The sequence below is a fragment of the Hyperoodon ampullatus genome (assembly GCF_949752795.1).
Source record: "Hyperoodon ampullatus genome assembly, chromosome: 14".
In the NCBI taxonomy this organism is placed as follows: Eukaryota; Metazoa; Chordata; class Mammalia; order Artiodactyla; family Ziphiidae; genus Hyperoodon; species Hyperoodon ampullatus.
In genome coordinates this window covers 30,450,356-30,472,120 of record NC_136927.1, presented here as the reverse complement: position 1 = coordinate 30,472,120, position 21,765 = coordinate 30,450,356, and the positions used below count along the sequence as shown (strand labels likewise).

Genomic DNA, 21,765 nt, shown 5'->3' with positions numbered 1-21,765 from the left:
AAATTGCTCTTGTCAAGGTTACTGTTGCCTCCATGCTGTTAAAACCAACATGTAACTTGAACAACCTGTAGTGCATGGCACAGTCCATCACTCTCTTTCTGCAATACTTTCCCCACTTGGGGTGGCTTCTCCTCCTACATCTTGCCCCCCTCTCTCAAAGTTAGAGCACTCCAAGGCTCTGTCCTCAGACCTCATCTCTTCTTTAGCCACACTCACCCCCTGAGTGATCACATCCAGCCCCATGGTTTTAAGTGCCATCCGTACGATCTTGACTCCAATATTTATGTCACCCTCCCAGACCTCTGCCATGAACTCTAGGCCTCCATGTCCATCTGTCTGTGCCTCATCTGTCTGTGCTCTATCCGGATGTCCAGCAGACATCTCCAATGTAACACACTCACACAGGAACAGATGCTCAAGATGCTTAGTCATCAGGGAAATGCAAACCAAAACCGCTCCACACTCACTGGGAGGGCAAAAAAGATGAACAATAGTAAGTGTTGGCAAAAATGTGGAGAAACTGGAACCCTCATACATTGTTGGGAATGTGAAATGGTGCAGCCACTTTGGAAAGAAGTTTGGCAATTCCTCAGAAAGTTACACAGGGTTATCACGTGACCCAGCAATTGCACTCTTAGGCATATACCCAAGAGAAGTAAAAACATGTCCGCACAAAAAATTGTACACGAATACTCATAGCAGCATTATTCGAAATAGCCCCAAAGTAGAGACAACCCAAACATCCATCAGTGGAGGAGTGGATAAACAAAATGTGATATATCCACACAATGGAATATTTTTCATTCATAAAAAATGAAGTCAATACATCGTCAGTAGTCATGCTGCAACTTGGATGAACCTTGAAGACATTATGCTGAGTGAGAGAAACCAAACACAAGAGGTTGTAAAGTATATGATTCCATTTGTATGAAATGTCCAGGATTGGCAAATCCATAGAGACAGAAAGCAGATAAGTGGTTGCCAGGGGCTGGAGGAGAAGGAATGGGGCGTGACTACTAATGGGGTTTCTTTTGGGGATGATGAAAATTTTCTCGAGTTAGATAGTGATGATGGCTGCACAACTTTGTGAATATGCTAATCACTGCATTTTATATGATGTCAATTTATTTCGATTTAGAAAAGAAGTTAAAGTCCCTTTCAGGGGCTTCCCTGGTGGCGCAGTGGTTGAGAGTCTGCTTGCCGATGCAGGGGACACGGGTTCGTGCCCCGGTCCGGAAAGATCCCGCTATGCCGCGGAGCGGCTGGACCCGTGAGCCATGGCTGCTGGGCCTGCGCGTCCGGAGCCTGTGCTCTGCAACGGGGGAGGCCACAACAGTAAGAGGCCTGCGTACCGCAAAAAAAAAAAAAAAAAAAAAAAAGTCCCTTTCAGATGAAAAAAAAAGTAACAAACTCACAATTTCCTTCTTCACACCTACCCAGCCACCACCTCCTTTATCTCTGTTGAGGATGATGCCATCCTTCTGGTTCCTCACACCAATGAGGAACCAAGCCACCAATGAAGCCTATTGGCTTTACCTTTGGAATTACTACCCTGAACTGGCCCACTTCTTACCACTTCCACTGCCACCATCCATGTCTGAGCCACTAGCCTGTCACCTACTTTTCCCCATAGCCACTCAGTATATTCTCCACCCAGCAGCCAGATGCTCTTCTACGAGATCAGGTCACTCCTCTGCTTGCCTGAAGCTCCGAGGGCTCCCATCTTGCTCAGAGGAAAATCCGGCTCCTTCCTGTGCCTGTAAGACCCTGACCCCCTCTACCTCCAACCCCCCTCTACCTCTCTGACCTCACCTCCTCCCAGCCTGCCCCTGCCCATTCTGTTCCATCTCTGTTGACCTCCCTGATGTTCCTCAAGTATGGTGCACCTGATCCAGCCCAAGGCCTTTGCACTTGCTGCTCTCTTTGCCTGGAATGTTCTTCTTCTCAGTTATCCACATGGCTCTCTCCTTCCCTACCCTCTTTGTCTGCTTTATTTTTCTCCATAGCATGTGTTTCTAACCTGAATGAGAGCTAACCGGGGACAGTGATGTTTTCTGTCTTGTCCATTGTTGAATCCCCAGGGCCTGGCACCTGCTGGGTGCTCAGTAAATGCTTGTAGAATGCATGAAGGAATGAAGTGTACACAGGACATGCTCAGGGGCGCCCCCAAGAGAATGGGGACCAGGAAGCCGCAAGTATGTTTCTGGGCTTACAAGAGTTGGACACCTATTCTTTCAAATAATCCTCATAACAGCCCTGAGAGATAGGCAACTATTTAACCTCTTTTCAGATAAGAAAACTGAAGTTTAGAGCTAAGTGTTAGTCAGAGTACCCAGTACAGAGCAAGCCTTCAATTAATACTGACACAGTTGTGGTTATAACACAATTATAATTTCCTCCCATTTACCTTTTTAACCCCACTCAGTTCATCTCAGCCTTCTCGCCAGTACCCTCCAATGAGAGATGATCTACTTTCCCACTGGTGCACAGAGCTTGCTAATTCCCCCCTCCCTGCCTTGCCCCGTCAATCCACCCACCTGGAATTCCCTCACCCATCTCTCTATTTGTCAATAGCCCTAATCTTCTTCAAGATCTGACCACATCTGCTTCTTCCAGGAAGGCTTCTCAGATTTACCCACCCACTACTCACCACTTCTATATTCTCCTCACCTCCACTCCCTGTCCCATTGCAATCTCTGACAACATTGTAGCCTTGTTTGAAGCTTGACATCTTATAAGCATTTTCACAGATTGACTAGCCCACATTTGAGAGCCTGGTAAACCTCTCCCAAGCTGTGTGACTCTGGGCAAGTTAATTGACTTCTCTGAGCTTCATCCGTGAAATGGAAGTAGAAATTAGTCCCTACCCCTTGGAGCTGCCATGGGGCTAAAATGAGGAATGGTGAATGAAACACCTGAGCCCAGCACAGAATAAGGGTCCAGTGCAGATTAGTGCAGATTAGTATTGATTATTATGATCTCAAAATGGCTCCGAAAGTTAAATATTTTGATCTCCATTTTACAGAAGAGGAGCCCAAGGAGCACAAGGGTGGACAATTTGTGCAGCTCACAGTAATGAACTGAAATCCAACTTCTTGCCTTTCTGCTCCACTTCACCACATCTTTTTAGGGACTCCGTTTCTGATATTTCACTGGCGTGCGTCTCATTCTGATTTTGAGTTTCCCCCAACTGTAATGACAATGCCCATACTTCCCGGGCCTTCATGACTTTTGAAAGCACACTCATCTAGGTTTTCACACTTGAGTCACCTGGCAACCCTACAAGGTGGGTGAGGCTCATCCTCATTCTGAGGACAGGAAAACTCAGACTCAGAGAGGCAAAGCCACTTGCTTATGATCTCACAGCAAAAAAGTAAAAATGTCATCATTAGAACTAGCTCAGCACGCACCCTTCACAAAACACATACCTTCTCATTTCTCCTCTCCCCTACCACCAAAAGGTTCTGCATTCATCAGGCACTCAATTAGTGTTTCTCTGAAGCTGCCACATCCAGAGTGGGTGTTAAGAAACGTGCGTGATGACCAGCTACAGAGACACTGAGAAGGTGGGTGAGTGTGAGGAGCTGCCTTAGACTCATTCAACCCAAAATTCCTCGTCCCCAAGCCAGGCCTGGCCGGATTCCTCCAGGCATCATTGGGGAAGGAGGGCGGTAATTCTAAGTATCCAACATATTTTGGGAGAAAGTGTTCAAAAACAAGTTTTGTTTTGTTTTGTTTTCATGGAACTTCCTCCCAAGATGGAGAAACCACAGGGGTGAGTTCTCCTTTCCAAATAAATGCATGAATCTACTTCTCCAAATCTGGACAGTGCAGGGAACAAAGATCACCCCAATTCCAGCAAAGTCTGGGTTTCTCCCATCTAGGAAGAAATGCCCACCATTCTTCAGTCAACAAATGTGCTGCAGCAAAGCCTGCAAACAGGCAGGGGGTGAAAGCGATTGGCATGCAAAATGAATTTTTTTTTAATGTGAAACAGAATATTCTCATGGAGAATGTTGTGTGCTGAATTGGGCCCCCTCCCCAAATTCATATATTGAAGTCTTGACCCTCAGTACCTCAGAATGTGACTACATTGGAGATGGGATCTTTAAAGAGGTAATTAGGTTAACATGAGGTCATTGGGGTGGGGCCCTAATCCAATGTGATTGGGGGCCCTATAAGAATGTACAGAGTGAAGACACAGGGAGAAGGCAGCCATCTACAAGCCGAGGAGAGAGGACTCAGGAGAAACTAATCCTGCTGACACCTTGATCTCAGACTTCTAAGCCTAGAATTGTGAGAAAATCATTTTTTGTTATTTAAGCCACCCAGTCTATGGTACTTTGTTATGGCAGCTGTAGCAAACTAATACAGGGGCAATGTCCTTCTTTGTTAGACACAATCTCCACCACTCCCTCATGCATGACACCCACCTGCTTTACTCATTTATGTTGCCTCTTTTCTCCTGGTGGTGTCTGAGTTATACCTACAAAAAGGCTACTTGTGGAAAGTAAAAAAAAGTAGATACATTTTCCCCCCCCCAATTTTTTTATTGTGGTAAAATACACACAACCTAAAACTTACCATCTTTACCATTTTTAAGTATACTGTTCAGTGGTATTAAATACATTCATAATCTTGTGCTACCATCACCACCATCCATCTCAGAACTCTTTTCACCTTGTAAACCTAAAACTCTACACACATTAAACAATAACTCCCCATCCCCCACTTACTCCCAGCCCCCGGCAACCACCGTTCTACTTTCCATCTCTATGAATTTGACTATTCTAAATACTTTACATAAGTGGAGTCATACAGTATTTGTCTTAGAATAATGTCCTCAAGGTTCATCCATATTGTAACAAGTGTCAGAATTTCCTTCCTCTTTAAGACTGAATAATATTCTGCTGTAGGTATGTATCACATTTTGCTCATTTACTCATTCGTTGATGGACACAGGTTGCTTCCATGTTTTAGCTACTGTGAATAATGCTGCTGTGAATATGGGTGTACAAATGTGTCTTTGAGACCTTACTTTCAGTTCTTTTGGGTGTATAACCAGAAGTGGAATTGCTGGATCATGTGGTAGTTCTATTTTTAATTTTTTGAGGAACTGCCATACTGTTTTCCACAGTGGCTGTACCATTTTACATTCCCATCAACAATTCTTAAGGGTTTTAATTTCTCCACATCATCAGCAACAGTTGTTTTTTTTTTTTAATAGTAGCCATCCAGTGGGTCTGAGTTGATATCTCATTGTAGTCTTGATTTGCACTTCCTTAATGGTTAGTAATGTTGAGTTCCTTTTCATGTGTGAATTGGCCATTTGCATATACTCTTTGGAGAAATGGCTAAGTTCTTTGCCCATTTTGGATTGGGTTGTTGAGTTTTAGGAATTTTCAATATAATCTGGATATTAATTCCTTATCAGATACATGATTTGCAAATAATCTGGATATTAATCCCTTAACAGATACATGATTTGCACATTTTTTTCCATTCTGTGGGTTGCTTTTTACTCTGTTGGCAGCGCCTTTTGATGTACAATTTAAACTTTTTTCATTAAGTTCAATTTGTCTATTTTTTGGTTGTTGTTGCCTGTGCCTTTGTGTCATATCCAAGAAATCATTGCCAAATGCAGGGTTGTGAAGTTTTGCCCTATGTTTTCTTCCGAGAGTTAAAACTTGTTTCAGGTCCTTGACACATTTTGAGTTAATTTTTATATATGGTGTTAGGTAAGGGTCCAACTTCATTCTTTGGCATGTGGATATTCACTTTTTCCAGCACCATTTGTTGAAAAGACTGTCTTTTCCCCATTGAATGATCTTGGCACCCTTGTCAAAATCATTTGACCATATATATGAGGGTTTATTTCTAGGTGCTTTATTCTTTTCTATTGATCTATATATCTGTCTGTATGCTAGTACCACACTTTTGATTTCTGTAGCTTTGTAGGAAGTTTTGGAATCAAGAAGTGCGAATCCTCCAGCTTTGTTCTTTTTCAAGATTGTCTTGGCTATTTGGGATCCCTTGAGATTCCATATGAATTTTAGTATGGATTTTTCTATTTCTACAAAAAAGACCATTGGGATTTTGATAGGGATTGCATTGACTCTGTAGATTGATTTGGGTAATATTGACAGCTTAACAATATTGTCTTCCAGTCTATGAACATAGGTTGTATTTCCATTTATTTACGCTCTGATTTCTTTCAGCAATGTTTTGAAGTTTTGATTGTACGAGTTGTTCACCTCCCTGGTCAAATTAATTCCTAAGTGTTTTATTCATTTTGATGCTATTATATTCTTAATTTCTTTTTTGGGTCATTCATTGTTAGTATATGGAAATGCAACTGACTTCTGTGTATTGGTTTCGTAACCTGCTACTTTGCTGAATTCATTTATTAATTCTAACAAATTTTTTGGTGTGGACTCTTTAGGGTTTTCTACATATCAGATCATATCATCCATGAACAGAGATAATTTTACTTCTTCCTTCTCCAACCAGGGATGGAACCCGCGTCCCTTGCATTGGAAGGTGAATTCTTGGGACTTCCCTGGTGGTGCAGTGGTTAAGAATCACTGATTTGAGTTCAGTGGGTCTGGGGTGGGGCTTGAGATTCTGCATTTCCATCAAGCTCCCAGGTGATACTGAGGAGGGCATTGGAGACCATTCCTAAGAGCTGGGGCCTAAAGGGGGTCACTGGGATCTCCTTGAATGCTGGAGAGATGTTTCTAAATCCTTTCTCTGCCCTTTGCAATGTAAATCTACCACCCAAGACCATTTTCTCCAGGACCTGGGTACCTTCTCTTTGAAAAGCAAACATTCAGGTACAGAGGGATCCTCCCTCGGCCCCCCTCCCCAGGTTAGAGCAACGCCTTCTCTGTTCGTCAGAGTAAGAAGAGCCAGGCACGCTTCAAGAAGGAGGCAGGTTGCCTCACCTCTGCTCACATTTTTTTTCTTTTTCATTGCCAAATGCTGCTTTTATTTATTTGCACTGCAGAGTACAGTTTCTTTTTTAAAAAATTCAATTAATTAATTTATTTATTTTGGCTGTGCTGGGTCTTCGTTGCAGTGCACAGTCTTCTCTAGTTGTGGTGCGCGGGCTTAGCTGCAGTATATGGGATCTAGTTCCCTGACCAGGAATCGAACCCTGGCCCCTTGCAGTAGGAGCACAGAGTCTTAACCGCTTGACCTCCAGGGAAGTCCCAAGAGTATAGTTTCTGAGCCAAAAAGCATACACACTCTGCTCCTCATAAAACACACTTTCTCTCCTAGTCCCTGTGGGAGGATAAGGACCTCACTTTGTGGGCACCTCACTTCACTCTGCACCACCGCCTCCTGTCGTAAAGGTAGCAGAAGTTTTTTTTTGCTCCAGACAAAAGTCAGTTAACAAAGCCAGGTGACATAATCCCATGGACAAACCCCCTTCCCACCCTGCAGTGCCCTTCCCTTAGCAGACCCAGCCTTTAAAAGCCTCCAGCCTTTTATTTCAGGGAAGTTGAGTCCCATTCACACTGGTCCCTCTTCCTTATTACAAGAGCATCACTGAATAAAACCCGTCCTCGCCACTTTAACTCGTGTCCAGGTTTGTTGATCTTTGACGGAGGCAGCTCAGTCTCCCCTACATTCTGACCTTCTGTCGGGGTCCCCCATGGGCCAGCGGAAGCTGGAGGGCTCGGGAGCCTGCCTGTTCATGTGTTGCTTAAGGGTCAGAGCCCTGTGCAGAGAACAAGCGTGGCGGGTGATGAAGGCAGGAGGGTCCATCCAGAGGGCAACAGAAGGGCACACTCTGTGACCTCTGGGGTCCTCTCATTGCAGCCTAACTGTAGTCGTGTCATGGCTTTACTTCAGCACAGGCCCTGCCGCCAGCCCCTCTCCCCAGGAGATTGTGCTCCGGGTATCGCGTCCCCCTCCCAACCACTGTGTGTCTCAGCCAGGCTAAGACGTCTGGGCTCTCCGGGGGACTTCTGATGTCAAACAGATGAAGATGCTCATCCATACCCTCAGACCACATGAGTTATGACTTTGAAGTTACTGTGTCTGGCCTGAGCCCTAATCTCAGACAAGAGAAGTCACAGCTCAGACCAACCTCAGCTTTCGGTTTCAGGCTGAGTGTTGGAGCTCGAGGCCAAGCCAAGATCAAGAAAAATGTCTCTTGGTTCTGTAACTTTGGGAAAGCCCCTAAAACTTCCAGCAGGCTGTCTCCGGGGAGGCCCGGGGGCTGCATGAAGGCCCATAGGCCCCATTGCCAGCCTCCCTGGCTCCAGATTTGGGAGTGTGTTTCCCTCCTGGCATGTTCCCAGCTTGAAGTCACCCAGCCTCCTGGGCCTTCCTGCCTCTTCTTGCGAGACAAGGAAACAGAAAAAAGCGTTCCTGAGAGGTGGGGCAATCTGCTTCCTTCTTGAAGCTTGCCAAGCGCTTCCCACTCTGGTGAACAGAGAAGGCATTGCTCTGACCTGGTGGGAGGGGGAAGGATTCCTCTGTACCTGGAGGGTTGAGGGTCCTCCATGCTGGAAGGGGACACGGAGTCCTGGTTATGAACATGGGCTGCCAACCCTCCCCAGGGTGGAGAATATTTTAAATCCAGAAAGGAACATGAACTTGTGCTATTACAGGGCAAAACAACAGCTCCCCTTGGGGGAGGGGACTGGGACAGGACCAGAGGGCTGGAAGCATGCTGCTCCTTGATTTTTGGGAGCTGGTGACATGGGACTGCTCAGTTTGTGAAAACACATTAAGTTGTACATTTATGATTTTGCACTTGTCTGTATATATGTTATGTTCTGCTTCCATTAAATTTTTTTTAAATTCAATAAAGCTTTGGAGAACAGTCTGGCAGTTCCTCAAAAGGTATATAGACCTAGCAATCCCACTCCTAGGTATATACACAGCAAAAGAATTGAAAAAAAATCTATCCATACAAAAATTGATACAGGAATGTTCATAGCAGCTTATTCAGAATAGTCAAAAAGTGAAAACAACCCAAATGTCCATCCAGGGATAAGTGGATAAATCAAGTGTGACTTACCCATACAATGGAATATTATTCAGCCTTAAAAAGGAGTGAAGCACTGACACATGCTACAACATGGATGAACCATGAAAATATCATACTGAGCGAAAGAAGCCAGACACAAAGAACCACATATTGTATGATTCCATTTACATGAAATGTCCAAATAGGCAAATCCATAGAGACAGTAAAATAGATTACTGGGTGCCTAGGGCTGGGGAGGATGAAGGTTTGGGGAAATAGTGTATTAGATGTACAAGGTATCTTGGACCAATGAAAATGTCCTAAACTTGACTGTAGTGATGGTTAGACATCTAGTTCATATACTAAAAGCTATTGAATTGTATACTTTAAATGAATAAATTGTATAGTATGGGAATTACATCTCAATAAAGCTGGTCTAACCATTCAGTGGGGGATCAGCATTAGAAAGGGTACCAGACCATCAGAATGAACACTAGCCAGGCACACCTGCAGGGCTACACTGGTGCTTACTAGGTGACCCCAGTCATTGGGCAAACAGGGGTGGTCTGTTGGTTTCTCAGGCCCAGGAAGACTGAGATCACAAACCGGGGCTGAATATCTTTTATGTATTTTTTTTTTTTTTTTTTTTTTTTTTTTGGTGGTACGCGGGCCTCTCACTGTTGTGGCCTCTCCCGTTGCAGAGTACAGGCTCCGGACGTGCAGGCTCAGCGGCCATGGCTCACGGGCCCAGCCGCTCCGCGGCATGTGGGATCTTCCCGGACCGGGGCACAAACCCGTGTCCCCTGCATCGGCAGGCGGACTCTCAACCACTGCGCCACCAGGGAAGGGGCTGAATATCTTGAATGCAGGAAGTGGAAACAAAATGGGGCCCAGCCAGTACACTCCTCAGAAAGGGATACTGAGAAAAGGATGTGGGTGGAAATCGTTCATTTGGGAAGGGATCCCAGGAAGGAAGGGAAGTCCCACCTCATGGCGAGGGAGCTGGGGCGTTGATCCTCCATTGCAGGGCTGCTCCTGGGGCAGGAGGAATTCAGGAATGGCCTGGTTGTTCCCAGCTGACACGATTATCAATCTCTTACATGCCTTTATTCATGCAATCTCTATTGACTGAGCGCCTACTATGTGCCAGGCCCTAGTAGGGAACACTGAGGAGGAAGCAAACCAAGCCTGACCCCAAAAGACTCTCACAATGAGTCTGCAGTGCCCACAAACCACATGGGAGAATCCTTCTGTTAGAATCTAACAGAAAATCCTTCTGTTAGAATCTAACAGAAAATTCTTCTGTTAGAATCGTGCCTGCCTGGGGGGGGTGGGGGGCTGGCTATCCGTCATCAGCACCTGCCGCCTGAGTCCCAGGCCCCCGCCCCACTCCCCCCACTGTCCAGCTGTGGCCCTGTCCCTCTTTTCTGACGTCCACGTGGCTAGAGCAGGCACCCATGGGCCTCTGCTCTAGATAGACGGGATTCCTTCCTCTAAAAGCAGCTAGGTTGGGGTGTGGCTGGCTGGGTGGAATATCGTTCACAGGCTTGAGGAACACTTATACCAACTCATCCTGATTGGCTGCGATGGTCGTGGCTTTAGCACTGCAAGTCCCACATCCCTGGAACTCCCTCAGTCCAGGTAAACTGGGTTGGTGGGTCCCTCTAGAACTCTGACCCTAGCTGTTCCCCACTCCCACCCCGACTCCCCATCTAAACCAATGCTTCCCAGACCGGGCTGTCCATTGGCATCACCTGGAGGATTTTCTAAAAAATGCTGCTGCCTGGGTCCCACCTTGGACCAGTTCATTCAGAATCTCAGGAACGGGGCTGGGCCTGGGGCTTGTGAAAAAATCTCTAGGGGATTCTAATGTGCCACCAGGTTGAGAGCTCCAGGCCTAGAGAGAATGAGGCCAAGGTTAGTGGGGGATGGATATTTGTCTTCTAGATCAGGTGGGAGCTGAGGAGTGGACAAGGACTGCTAGACAGGGGTCCATTGGCTCATTCATTCATTAATCAGTTCTGTACAGAGGACCTATCATGGGTCAGGTGCAGTCCTGGGGCTGAGATACAGGGTGGGGCAAAGAGGACAGTTAGGACCTGCTTTCATTCTAGAGAGGGACACAGACAGTCAACAGGTCACCTGCATACTTTCTGATGAAGATGTTCAACTGAGTGATGTGTTGAGTGAACTGGGGTCTGTTGAGTGAACTGGGGTGCAGAGCTACTTAGGTATTGCTTTATTTTCCTGGAGCTGCCATAACAGATTACCACAAACTGGGTGGCTTAAAACAGCAGGAATGTATTCTCTCAGTTCTGGAGGCCAGAAGTCTGAGATAAAGGTGTTTGCAGAATTGGTTCCCTCTGGAGGGTCTAGGGGAGGATCTGTCCCATGCCTCTCTCCTGAATTCTGGGGGCCGCTGGCATTCCTTGGCTTGTAGGGGCATCATTCCATTCTCTGCCTCTAATTGCACATGGCATTTTCCTCTGTGTCTATGTCATCACATAGCCTTCTTCCCTCTCTCTGTGTGTCCTCTCCTCTTCTTATAAGGACACCAGTTCCTGGATTTAGGGCCCACCTGGGTAATCCAGGATGACCTTATTTCTAGATGCTTAATTACATCTGCAAATATGCCTTTCTACATAAGGTCACATTCTCAGGTTCTAAGGGTTCGGATGTGGACATATCTTTTCTGGGGCTACAAGTCAACCTCCTACAGGTACAGTGGGCAGGGAAGGCCTCTGAGGATGTGTTTTGGTGTGAATCATTCCAGAAGCTGACCCCAAGGCCAGGTTGTAGGGAGTGGCAGGAAGCACTGCTGGGAAGCAGGGAAGAGAGACCTTGAGCATCAGGTACCTGGGGCTCTGTTCTGCTGGGGACCTCCAGGATGCCGCTCAGAACCCGAGCCTCAGAGCTACCCACCCACCCAAAGTGCAAGGGCACTGGGGCATTTAGACACCAACACTTGAAAGTCACTGGGGCGGGGAGCCCCTGAGGATTTACCACCCCACCGTTGGGCCTGGCGACTTCTGGATGACAGAGAAAGCCTCCAGCAAAGAACAGAAGGTGTTTTCAAGCATGGGAACCAAGAGATGCTGGTGAGTCACCAACTGTGGCTGTTCCAGGAAGTGACATTTGAGGAACCACCTGAAGGATGTGACAGAGTTAGTCTGTGCCGAGCATGTCAGGACATGTGACGGGCACGCTAGGCACAGGAGAAGCAAGAGAAAACCCTCTGAGGCAGGGGCAAGCTCCCTGCACTCTGAGAACAACAAGGATGGTGGTGTGGCTGCCGTAGGCCTGGGAGGGGAGGTGGCAGGAGCTGGGTGGGGATCTCCTGGGTGCATCACGCAGAGCCCAGAGCTGAGATCTGATTTATGCGGGCAATGGGAAGCCTTCGGAGAGTTTGAAGCAGGAGTCCAACAAGATCCAGTTACTGTTTGACAACAGCCTCACCTTGAGTGAAGTCCAGAGCGGGGGCTGCAGGAAGGGGGGCAAGAAGAGTGAAGCGGAGAAGCTGAGTTATGCAGGGCCCGGCTGTGTCTCAGCCAGGCCAACACCTTCCCTTTCCTGGGCGTGAGCTTCCCATCAGAAAAGTGAGGGCGACAAGCTGGGTCTCGTCTGCTCCAGAGGGATGTTTGGTGACTCCATTGAGGTCCCGGGAGCAGAAGTACCCTGAGCACAGCTGGGTGAGGGCCTCCTGCCTGTGTTGGAAGCAGAAGGAGGGGTCTTGACACATCCCTTCAGGCAGGAGTGGTCACGCCTGGACCAGTCAAGTTCAGGGTGGGTCCTTTCTCAAGGTCTCTGCTGGGTGGCTGGTTTTTTCCAAAAGCGAACTGAGTTAACGTTATGAATTAAGAATGCTGTGTCCTGGAGGCACAAAGACCAAGTGAGTCTGAGAAATGAAGACAGTCTTCGAGGTAACCTAGCCACGTCCAATCAACCCTGGGGTTGGCTGGTCACCTCATTCAGGGCTCTGGAAGGCAGGAGCTAAGGCTGCTTATTCTCTGGAACTGGCTACATGGCGCTTACTCAGTGTTTACACCTGAATGTGGAGAGTGCTGAACTGAATTCTGAGAAAGCTGTGTAACTGTAGACGCTTGGGTTTCCCCGGATGGAGTCCAAGTGTTGTTGGTCGTGTTTTAGTTCATGTCCCAAATCTCAATATGCCTGGCCCCTCCTGCCTAGCCAGAGGTCCAGTCTTGCCCATGGTTCTCTTCCCCAAATATATCCAAGAACCCCAAGGGTGGCTACAGGTATCTGGTAATGCTGGATGCCCATTTATCAAGGGTTTACCATGCGCCAGGCACAGTGCTAAGCACTTTACGTGAGGAAGGACTGTCATTCCCATTTTACAGTCAAGAAGATGGGACCCCAGAGACATTAGCTCACCTTGGAGAAAATGCTATAGATATCCATTGAAAGCTGTCTTCTCCATCCTCTATAAAAGTAGGATTGTAGTCAAGCACACAACTGGACCACATTTCCCAGCCTCCCTTGCATTTAGGTGTGGTCATGTGACTAGTTCACTCCGGTGGCATCTGTGCCTCTTCTGGGTCCTTTAAGAGAGCGAACCTACCTCCCTCCCCCATGTCCTCTTTTCCCCTTCCACTTTCTGGGTATGGAAGACAACAAGGTCCTAGGGCATAGCAGCCATGGGATAGAAAGAGCCTGGATTCTTCCAAGTGGAGAACTGCCCTGCCAGCCTGAACAACCACTCAGGACCATTAAGTGAGCAGGAGACCAATTTCTATTATGTTAAGGCTCAGAAAATGTAAGGTCTATTTGTTAGAGCAACCTAGCCCGGGCTAAGCTGTGGCAGAGCTGGGACTGGAACCAGATTGTCAGACTCCAGGGGTGTCAGCTCTGACCTGCACTGGTGTATGGCCATGAGGTTTGTTCCACAAGCACTGATGCCACTGGCACGTCCAGCTTCAGTTCGTTCTCCCACATCTGCTGGCCTCGACCACCCTCAGTTGCTAGTGGGTTTAGAGTCAGGGGTACAGAGGGTGGGGTCCAGGCCAGTTCACCGCTGCCACCATGAATCCATGGAGCTGGACAGGGCACAGATATCCCTGCTGGTGCTGCTGGCCAAGCTGGGACTTCTAGCTCAAACCTTGATGTTCTCGCAGGTCAAGGCTGCCATACGCCACCAGGGTACCAGATCCCCCCTGGGCACGATGTCTGTGCGCATCTCCCAGACAGCACTGCTGCCTCCTTCTTTGCATTACGCTCCCAGCAGGTGATCCAAAGCAAACTGCCTGGACCCCCCAGGCACACTGCACACAAGCACTTAAGTGCCCAGGTGGCTGGAGTGGGGACAAATCTTGTCACTTTTTCACGTGCATCTGGAGCACCACTCCACTCTGACTCCTGCCTGCAGTGCTGAGTCAAATTCACCACTCTAGGACCCCCATTTCCTCACTGTTATCCTCATTTCTGGCACCCCTTCCTGCCTACAGATGCTGCATTTCATGAGCTATGGTTTCAGAGCTGGGGGTCCCATTTCTCTCAGGGCTCCTCAGCCCCTCTGTAGGTGAGGCTGGCAGGTATGAGGGCTCTGCACACCTCCACCTACCGACAATCCTTACGTGCCAGTGGGGTCAGGGTACCCATGGATTGGGGGTTGGTGCATGTGATCCACACCTGCCCCAGCAGCTCCAGTCCAGCTAAATGTGGACTGTATGTAGATATAGGAAGGCATGGAGGTGCCAATCTACCCCAAGCAAGTGGGTGGCAGATGTGGGCTGAAGGTTCTGCTTTCAGTGCTTCCGACAGATGGTGGGCGCAGCAGGTGCCCATGTCCCTCAGATCCCCTTCCCACTTTCATGCCCACCAGCCTCCTTCGAGCTTTCACTCCCAACAGCACCACCTGCTCCTCCTTGCTGGAGGACAGCCCTCATGCTGCTGGAACCTGCTTTGCCTGTATGTGCCCGGAGTCGGAAGTGCCTGGGAATTCCTGTCCCTGCTGGGGGCAGCCCTGAACCGATAGCTGATGCATGGGGGAGTAAAAATACTTCCATTCCCCCCACCAAGTGGAGATTGTGAGTGAGCCACAGTTACCTTCTATTATGGGCTGCATTGCTCCCCCCCTCCCCAAATTCATATGTTAAAGTCCTAACCCCCAGTACATCACAATGTGACCTTATTTGGAAACAAAGTCATGGCCGATGTAAATATTTAAGATGAGGTCATACTGCGGTAGGTTGGGCCTTCAATCCAACATGACTGGTATCCCTATAAAAAAGGGATGGAAAAAAAAAAGGGATGGGCAGAGACCCGCCGCCTGGCACATTCCTCAGGGTCATTCATCTCTTCATTCACTTACTCACCAGACACTGGTCGAATGTCCACAGTGTGCCCAGCACTGTGCTAGGTAGACAGAAGGGGCACCTGCTCTTATGGAGATAATATTCTAGTGGGGAGATGGGGAGGAGAAAGTTTGCTTAACTAATAAAAAAACAAGACAGTTAAACATCATGGAAAGTGTTAGAAACAGGACAAAACATGTCCAGATCCCAGACCCTAGAAAAAGATTGAGTGGAACATGAGCTGGGACTCAGGGAAGGACTCTTGGAGAGAGATCTCATATTTTCAGTCCTAAGAAAATCTGGAGGGGTAGGGCACTCCTGGCAGGGGAAACAGCAGATGCAAAGGCCCTGAGGCAGGAAGGCGGATGGGGTTGCTGGAAATCTTAGAGTCTGGCCAGTGTTACCATGATGAGTGGTGGAGGGTGAGGTGGGAAAAATCAATAGGTCCCCACCAAGCAGGGCCCACTGGGGACATCTTCTCTACAGTGGGAGGACCCAAACTGGACCTCCAGCTGCTGGGGGAGAGACCAGCCTTATGATCTTCCCTGGGCCTATGGGAGGGACCTGCCAAGCTCCCACTGCTCCAAGAGGAGGCCAGAGCTCAAGATGGGTAACAACTTCCACCCACTCTCCCTGAAGTAGCCCTGCCATGAACCTGACATTTCTGCCCTTGTCCCAGCCCTTGAGTGATAAGAGGCCTTCTCTGGACTGTTTGCCGACTCCTCCACAGCCTGGCGAGATGTCAGATGGCTTGAGAGGCCAGGCCGGACGCATCAAAGCTTGGCTGTCCCTTTTGTCCCCTGGTCTGGAATTTCCCTTCTCGGGGGAGTGGCCAGCCAGCCTTTTTTTTTAAGAGAAAATCTTCCTTCCGAGGGACCCTTAGGACCCCCATCAGAATCACTACTTCGGGCTTCCCTGGTGGCGCAGTGGTTGAGAGTCCGCCTACCGATGCAGGGGACACGGGTTCGTGCCCCGGTCCGGGAAGATACCACATGCCGCGGAGCGGCTGGGCCCGTGAGCCATGGCCATTGAGCCTGGGCGTCCAGAGCCTGTGCTCCGCAACGGGAGAGGCCACAACAGTGAGAGGCCCGCGTACCGCAAAAAAAAAAAAAGAATCACTACTTCATCCTGATGGCCTCTTCACTACACTTGCTGCTTGCTGGAGGGTGTCTTTGATCTGTCACTCTACACAGGGTCAGGGATCCCTGAGTTCGGGGGCAGAGGGAGTCCCTCCTCAGCCCCATCCCTGAAGAAGGTGGCTTCCCCTGGGGAGGGGCTGTTTTCACAGTCCATGCACTGCACAAATGACACAAGTGACTGGCCTTCATTGGTGGAAATGTGCATCTACATCCACACACATGCCTGTGTGGAGGGGCCTGTGAGTGTGGGGTTGGCACTGTCCACAGACACATGTGTCTACACATATGGCTGCATGCTCCTGAGTCTAGATATCAGTGTTCATCTGAGTCTTTGTATGGGCCTGTGTTGGCACTGGGGTCAGAGCGTGTGGCTTCACTAGGCCAGCTCCCCACAGCCCGCCCCCCAGGGAAGGGCAGACCAGAGCAAGGAGCAAGCTTCCGGCACAGAGAGGCAGCATCACAGGACTTCAGAGAAGGAGGCCTCAGCAAAAATGGGTGGCCAGCGGGGGTCACATGAGGGGATGCAGATTGGCAGCTGCAGGAAGGATGGTGACTGTCCAGCTGCTCTGTGCCAGGCACTCAACCCGGATCAATCTGTTAATCCTCACACCACCCTACCAGGGAGGGGCCCATATCATGTGGGCACTGCCTTTGGGGAAACAGAGTCACACAGCGGATAAGTCACTTGCAGACCAAGCCGGGCTCTAAGCCATACTGCCTTTCTGTTCTTCATCCTGACGGTCAAGGGCGGCTGGCACAGGGGGGTAAGTAGTGAGTAGGGGTAGGGTGTGTGTGATCAGACCTGGGCCTGGGAAAGGCCCTGAGCTGCCCCTGATCCCCCATCAGGCAGGGGGGAAGCAGCAGCCCCCAGGCCTGTCATTCCCGGGCCAGCAGCCGCTTCTCACCCTCAGCCTGGCATTCCCACTGGTGACTAAGGTCTGTCTGCCTGGCACCTGGCAGTGGTCCTGCCCAAGTCGGGTTGCCAGATCGAGCAAGTAAAAATAAGGGGGTCCGGTGAAAGTGAACTTGACGTAAACCACTTTTTAGTATAAGTATGTCCCATGCACTATTTGGGACATAGTTATACTAAAACATTATCAGTTGTTCATCTCAACTTCAGGTTTACCTGGTATCCTCTATTGCATCTGATAAACCTATGATTTCAGGCCAGGGTGCATCCAGGCCCACAAGTCTGCCCAGCTGCCCCTGTGCCTCTCACCTTCCTGCTTCCCCGCAGAAGCTGTGCTCACTTCACAGGGCTCCTCCCACCTGAACTGGGCCCTGTCCTTCTCCACGCTGGCAGCCACGGCAGGTGCCCAGGAAGGCAGAACAGATGGCCGAGGGGGAAAAGTGGGTCCCTCCTGTGGGCTGCCCGTGGAGCACCCATCCATCTCCCCAAGGGCAGGTGGTGCACAGGGTGAGCCCTCGATTTCTATCCAGATGGACCTCAGCTGTGCCTGGGCCTCTATTTCCCCATCTGTGAGATGGGCAGAGAATCGCTGCCCTGCACACTCCTGGGTCCTTCACTTACCTGCTCATCCATCTCCTCTGTGCTCAAATCTAGACACAGGGCCCTACCCTCACGGAGCTAAGATTCTAGTTCAGAGAGAATACGAATGACCAAACACAGCAAGCAAAAGGAAAGAGTTAGGAGGGACATGCGAGGTCTCTCAAGAACTCAAAACAGAGAGAGCAAAGGCGTAGAGACAGTGGTTGGGTGGGACAGTAGGCGGGAGGTCAGGAAGGGTGGCTTGGAGCCTCTATGTTATCAGCCCTGTGAAAAATCAGCGTGTGTGCTGGGAAGCATTGATGCAGAAGAAACAGCACGTGCGAAGACCCCGAGGAAGGAAAGACCCGTGTGGGTGTTCTGATGACAGGTGGGGTCTGGCCGGCGTACAGTAGCAGAGTGAGTCTCTGAGCCAGCTGGCAGAGGGTAGCTGGTTCGGCCCTGCAAAGCCTTATGAGCCAGGGTGGGAGTTTGGGGTCCACCTGATGGGAGGGGGAAGGTGGAAGCCTCTCAGCTGAGGGTGGAGACCCAGGTTTCCTGCTCCCACCTCTGCACAGGGCAGGATACAGCTCTGGCAGCAGAGGTGGGAGGGGTGGAGTGCCCTGTGCAATCTGTGCTAAGTGGAAAGATAAGAGAACCCAGGAAAAGTCCTGTTCGTTGGGGAAGTCCTGGTCTCTCTGACAATGTTCTTGTAGCAGTTTGCAGGCAAGGCCTAGCCCTTGTTATTTACCTGGCACCCAGGCTCTGTCCCAACCCCTACCTTGCAGCAGTATTTCTTTGTCAAGTCAGCTGCCATAGGGGTGGGCCGGGGTGGAGTGCCCTATTTAACAGGCTGAGAATGTGGGGTTCCCCAGCCCAGGGAGGCAATAGAACACAGACTGTGGGAAGATGCAGAAGACAAACGGTCTGGGTCCTTTACAGACACATTGCAAGAGAAGAGCTCGGGAGAGGAACCTTCTGGTTTTGAGAGATTTATCTGCGCGTTAGTCACTTGCAGGGTGTGGCCCTGGTTGGTATGTGACTGGAACAAACCATGGGAAATAAAAATATTTATGAAACACTTGGGAAATGAAGCCTGACGGGATTTTGGATAAGATCTCTGACACTAGGGGTTATTATTCATTGTGTTAGGCGTGGTGATGAGATTGCAACTTTTAAAAATGGGCATATAATTCAAATACCATAAAGGTCACCCTTTTAAAGTGTAACATGTGGTGATTTTTAGGATATTCCCAAAGCTGTGCAATCGTCACCACTATCTAATTCCAGAACACTTTCATCACCCGCAAAAGAAATTTAGTACTAATTAGCAGTCATCCCCTAACCCCTGGTAACCATTAATCTACTTTCTGTCTCTATGGATTTGCCAGTTCTGGACATTTCATATAAATGGAATCAGGCAATGTGTGCATACAGCTTCTTTCACTGAGCATAATGTGTGCAAGATTCATCCAGGTGTAGCAGGTATGGGCACTTCATTCCTTTTTATTGTGCAGATTATTCATTGTATGGTAGGGTACATTTTGTTTATTCCTTCATCAGCTGACAGGCATTTGGGCTGTTTCTATCTTCGGGCTACTATGAATTATGTTGCTATGAACATTGCTGTACGAGGTTTTTTGTGAACATGTTTTCAGTTCTCTTGGGAATGTACCTAGGAGTGGAATTGCTATGGCTTCGTTTTTTTCAAGAGTCCATTCTTAGAGCTATGTACCAAAATATTACAGTGAAATGATAAGGTGCTGGGGTTTGCTTCAAAATCATACAGGAGAAGGAAAGAGGGAATGGATCAATGCAAAAAGATGGGCTGTATGAGTTGAGAATTTTGAATCAGGACAAGTGCATGAGGGTTTATTATGCTATTTACTTTATATTTGTTTCAATTTGGGCATAAAAATTCTTTTTAATATCAAGGCTCAGGTCAGAGTGGCTTCCCTGTCCTCCTTTTGAATTCCCAATCACTCTCTAGAATAGAAATGTAATGCGAGCCACACGCATCATAGTAAATGTGCTGGTAGCCACATTTTAAAAAGTAAAAACAGGGCAAGTTGATTTTAATTGTACTTTAACCCAATAGAGCCAAAACAGGATCACTGTAACATGTGAGCAATTTTAAAATTATGAGAAGATATTTTACATCCTTTTTTCCTGCTAAGTCTTCAAACCTCGTTGTGTATTTTATGCTGACAGAATACCGCCATCGGTCTCGCCCCCTTTCAACGGCTCCATAGTGACTCCTGGCTCCCAGATTGGACAGGGCAGCTTTGTTTGGGGCACTTAATGCACTTTTCAAAAAGCTCTTGTGACTTTTTTTTTTACTGGGTTGTTTTTATCCATCTACAACTGGGATGTCGGCCCAAAGAGGGCAAGCACCTTATGTGTCTCACCAAGTGCTGTGTCCCTGTGTCTAGACCAGCCTATCAAGCACAGAGCAGGTGAGGGCTGAGTGAGTGAAGGACCCGGGAGTGTTCAGGGCAGTGAATCTCTACCCATTTCACAGATGGGGAATCAGAGGCCCAGGCACAGCTGAGGTCCATCTGGGTAGAAATCCAGGGCTCACCACGTGCACTGCCTCCCCCCTGGCAAGGTGGATGGGGATCCCGAGGGCAGTCCCTACACACCCTCCCCCTACTTACTACTTCATCTGTGCTAGCTGCCCTTGTCCCGAAGGATAAAGAGCAGAAAGTCTGCGTGCAGAAAGCCAGCATGGTCCAGCCAGGCTGACTCCTCCCACCCACCCCCAGCCATGCTCCGGGCTCCCGTGTTCAGCCATGTTAGTCCAATCCAAGTCTCTGCCTTCTGGTTCAGGGTTCCTGGGGTCCTGTCTGGGGGAGAGGGCCATGCACGGTCCTCTATTCCAGCTGCCATGAGTGCCGGGTACACACAGATGGGAAATGGCCAACAGAGCTGAATGTGCAGCTCCTGTTCCCCCATGAAGGTGGATGTCCCTCGGCAGAAGGAATGACTGTGGCCTGAGGCTCAGGTCCTGTGTGCTGCCCAGCCCACAGGGGTTCCTTGGACCTCGAGCCCCTCTGCTGATGACCACAGCCAGTGTCACCAGGGCCACTATTTCTGAGCCCCTACTCTGAGGCAAGCTTTTCACATGTGTTTTCTCTAGTCCTTGCATCATCCTTGCCAGGTGAGGGGAGGTGCAGTCCCATTTTACAGGTGTGGAGATGAGACCAGAGAGGTGAAGGCCCCTGCCCAAGGCCATCCAGCCAGGGAATGGTGGAGCCTCATTCGCAGCTGGGGATGCCTGACTCCAGAGTTGACCTCTGAGGGCCGTCTAGAGGCCAGTGGCTGCCTGAGCCTGGAGACCCTGCCCTTGGGTTGTTCTGGCTTCAGGGCTGGAAGCCACACTGCGGGGATCAGAGATGGGGCTGCTTCTCAAAGCTCTGTTCCCCAAGCCCCTCCTGGGCCAAGACGAGCAGAGGTGACTTGAGGCAGGTTTCAGTGGCCATGTTCAGTGGCACCAGTGTGAAGGGAGAAGGTCAGTGTTTCCTGGAAGTCTCTGAACCCAAGGATTCCCCAGGGCCCTTATTAAAAGCAGATGCCCAGACCTGGCCCTGGAGCTTCAGAGGGCCCAGAGTGGGGCCCTGGAATCTGCATTTAACCAGCAGCCCCAGGTGAAACCACTGCAGCTGGTTTCGAAGCCAATGATGAATTCCCTGCGGAATCCTCGGGTTCTCTGCCCACTCTCAAATTCCACAGGCTGACCCCACAGAGGGTCATCCAGGTGTGTGGGGGAGGGAGGGCGCTTTCCCCTGGAGGCCCCACTTTGGGCTCCAACATCTGCACCCTCAGCCTGTGCCCCCCTGAGGACAG

At 49.2% G+C, this 21,765-nt stretch overlaps 1 protein-coding gene across 1 annotated transcript in view; it reads left to right on the top strand.

Moving 5' to 3' along the window:
• Window positions 1–14,031: 14,031 nt before the first annotated feature.
• The window catches only part of TVP23A (trans-golgi network vesicle protein 23 homolog A), a gene marked incomplete at both ends in the record, with an annotated part of 40,000 nt that continues 32,266 nt past the window's right edge, over window positions 14,032–21,765 (top strand). Inside the window, 2 exons of the mRNA XM_079719027.1 lie at window positions 14,032–14,140; window positions 17,671–17,745. Coding sequence (XP_079575153.1) covers window positions 14,032–14,140; window positions 17,671–17,745 — 184 coding nt within the window. The remainder of the gene's footprint in view (window positions 14,141–17,670; window positions 17,746–21,765) is intronic.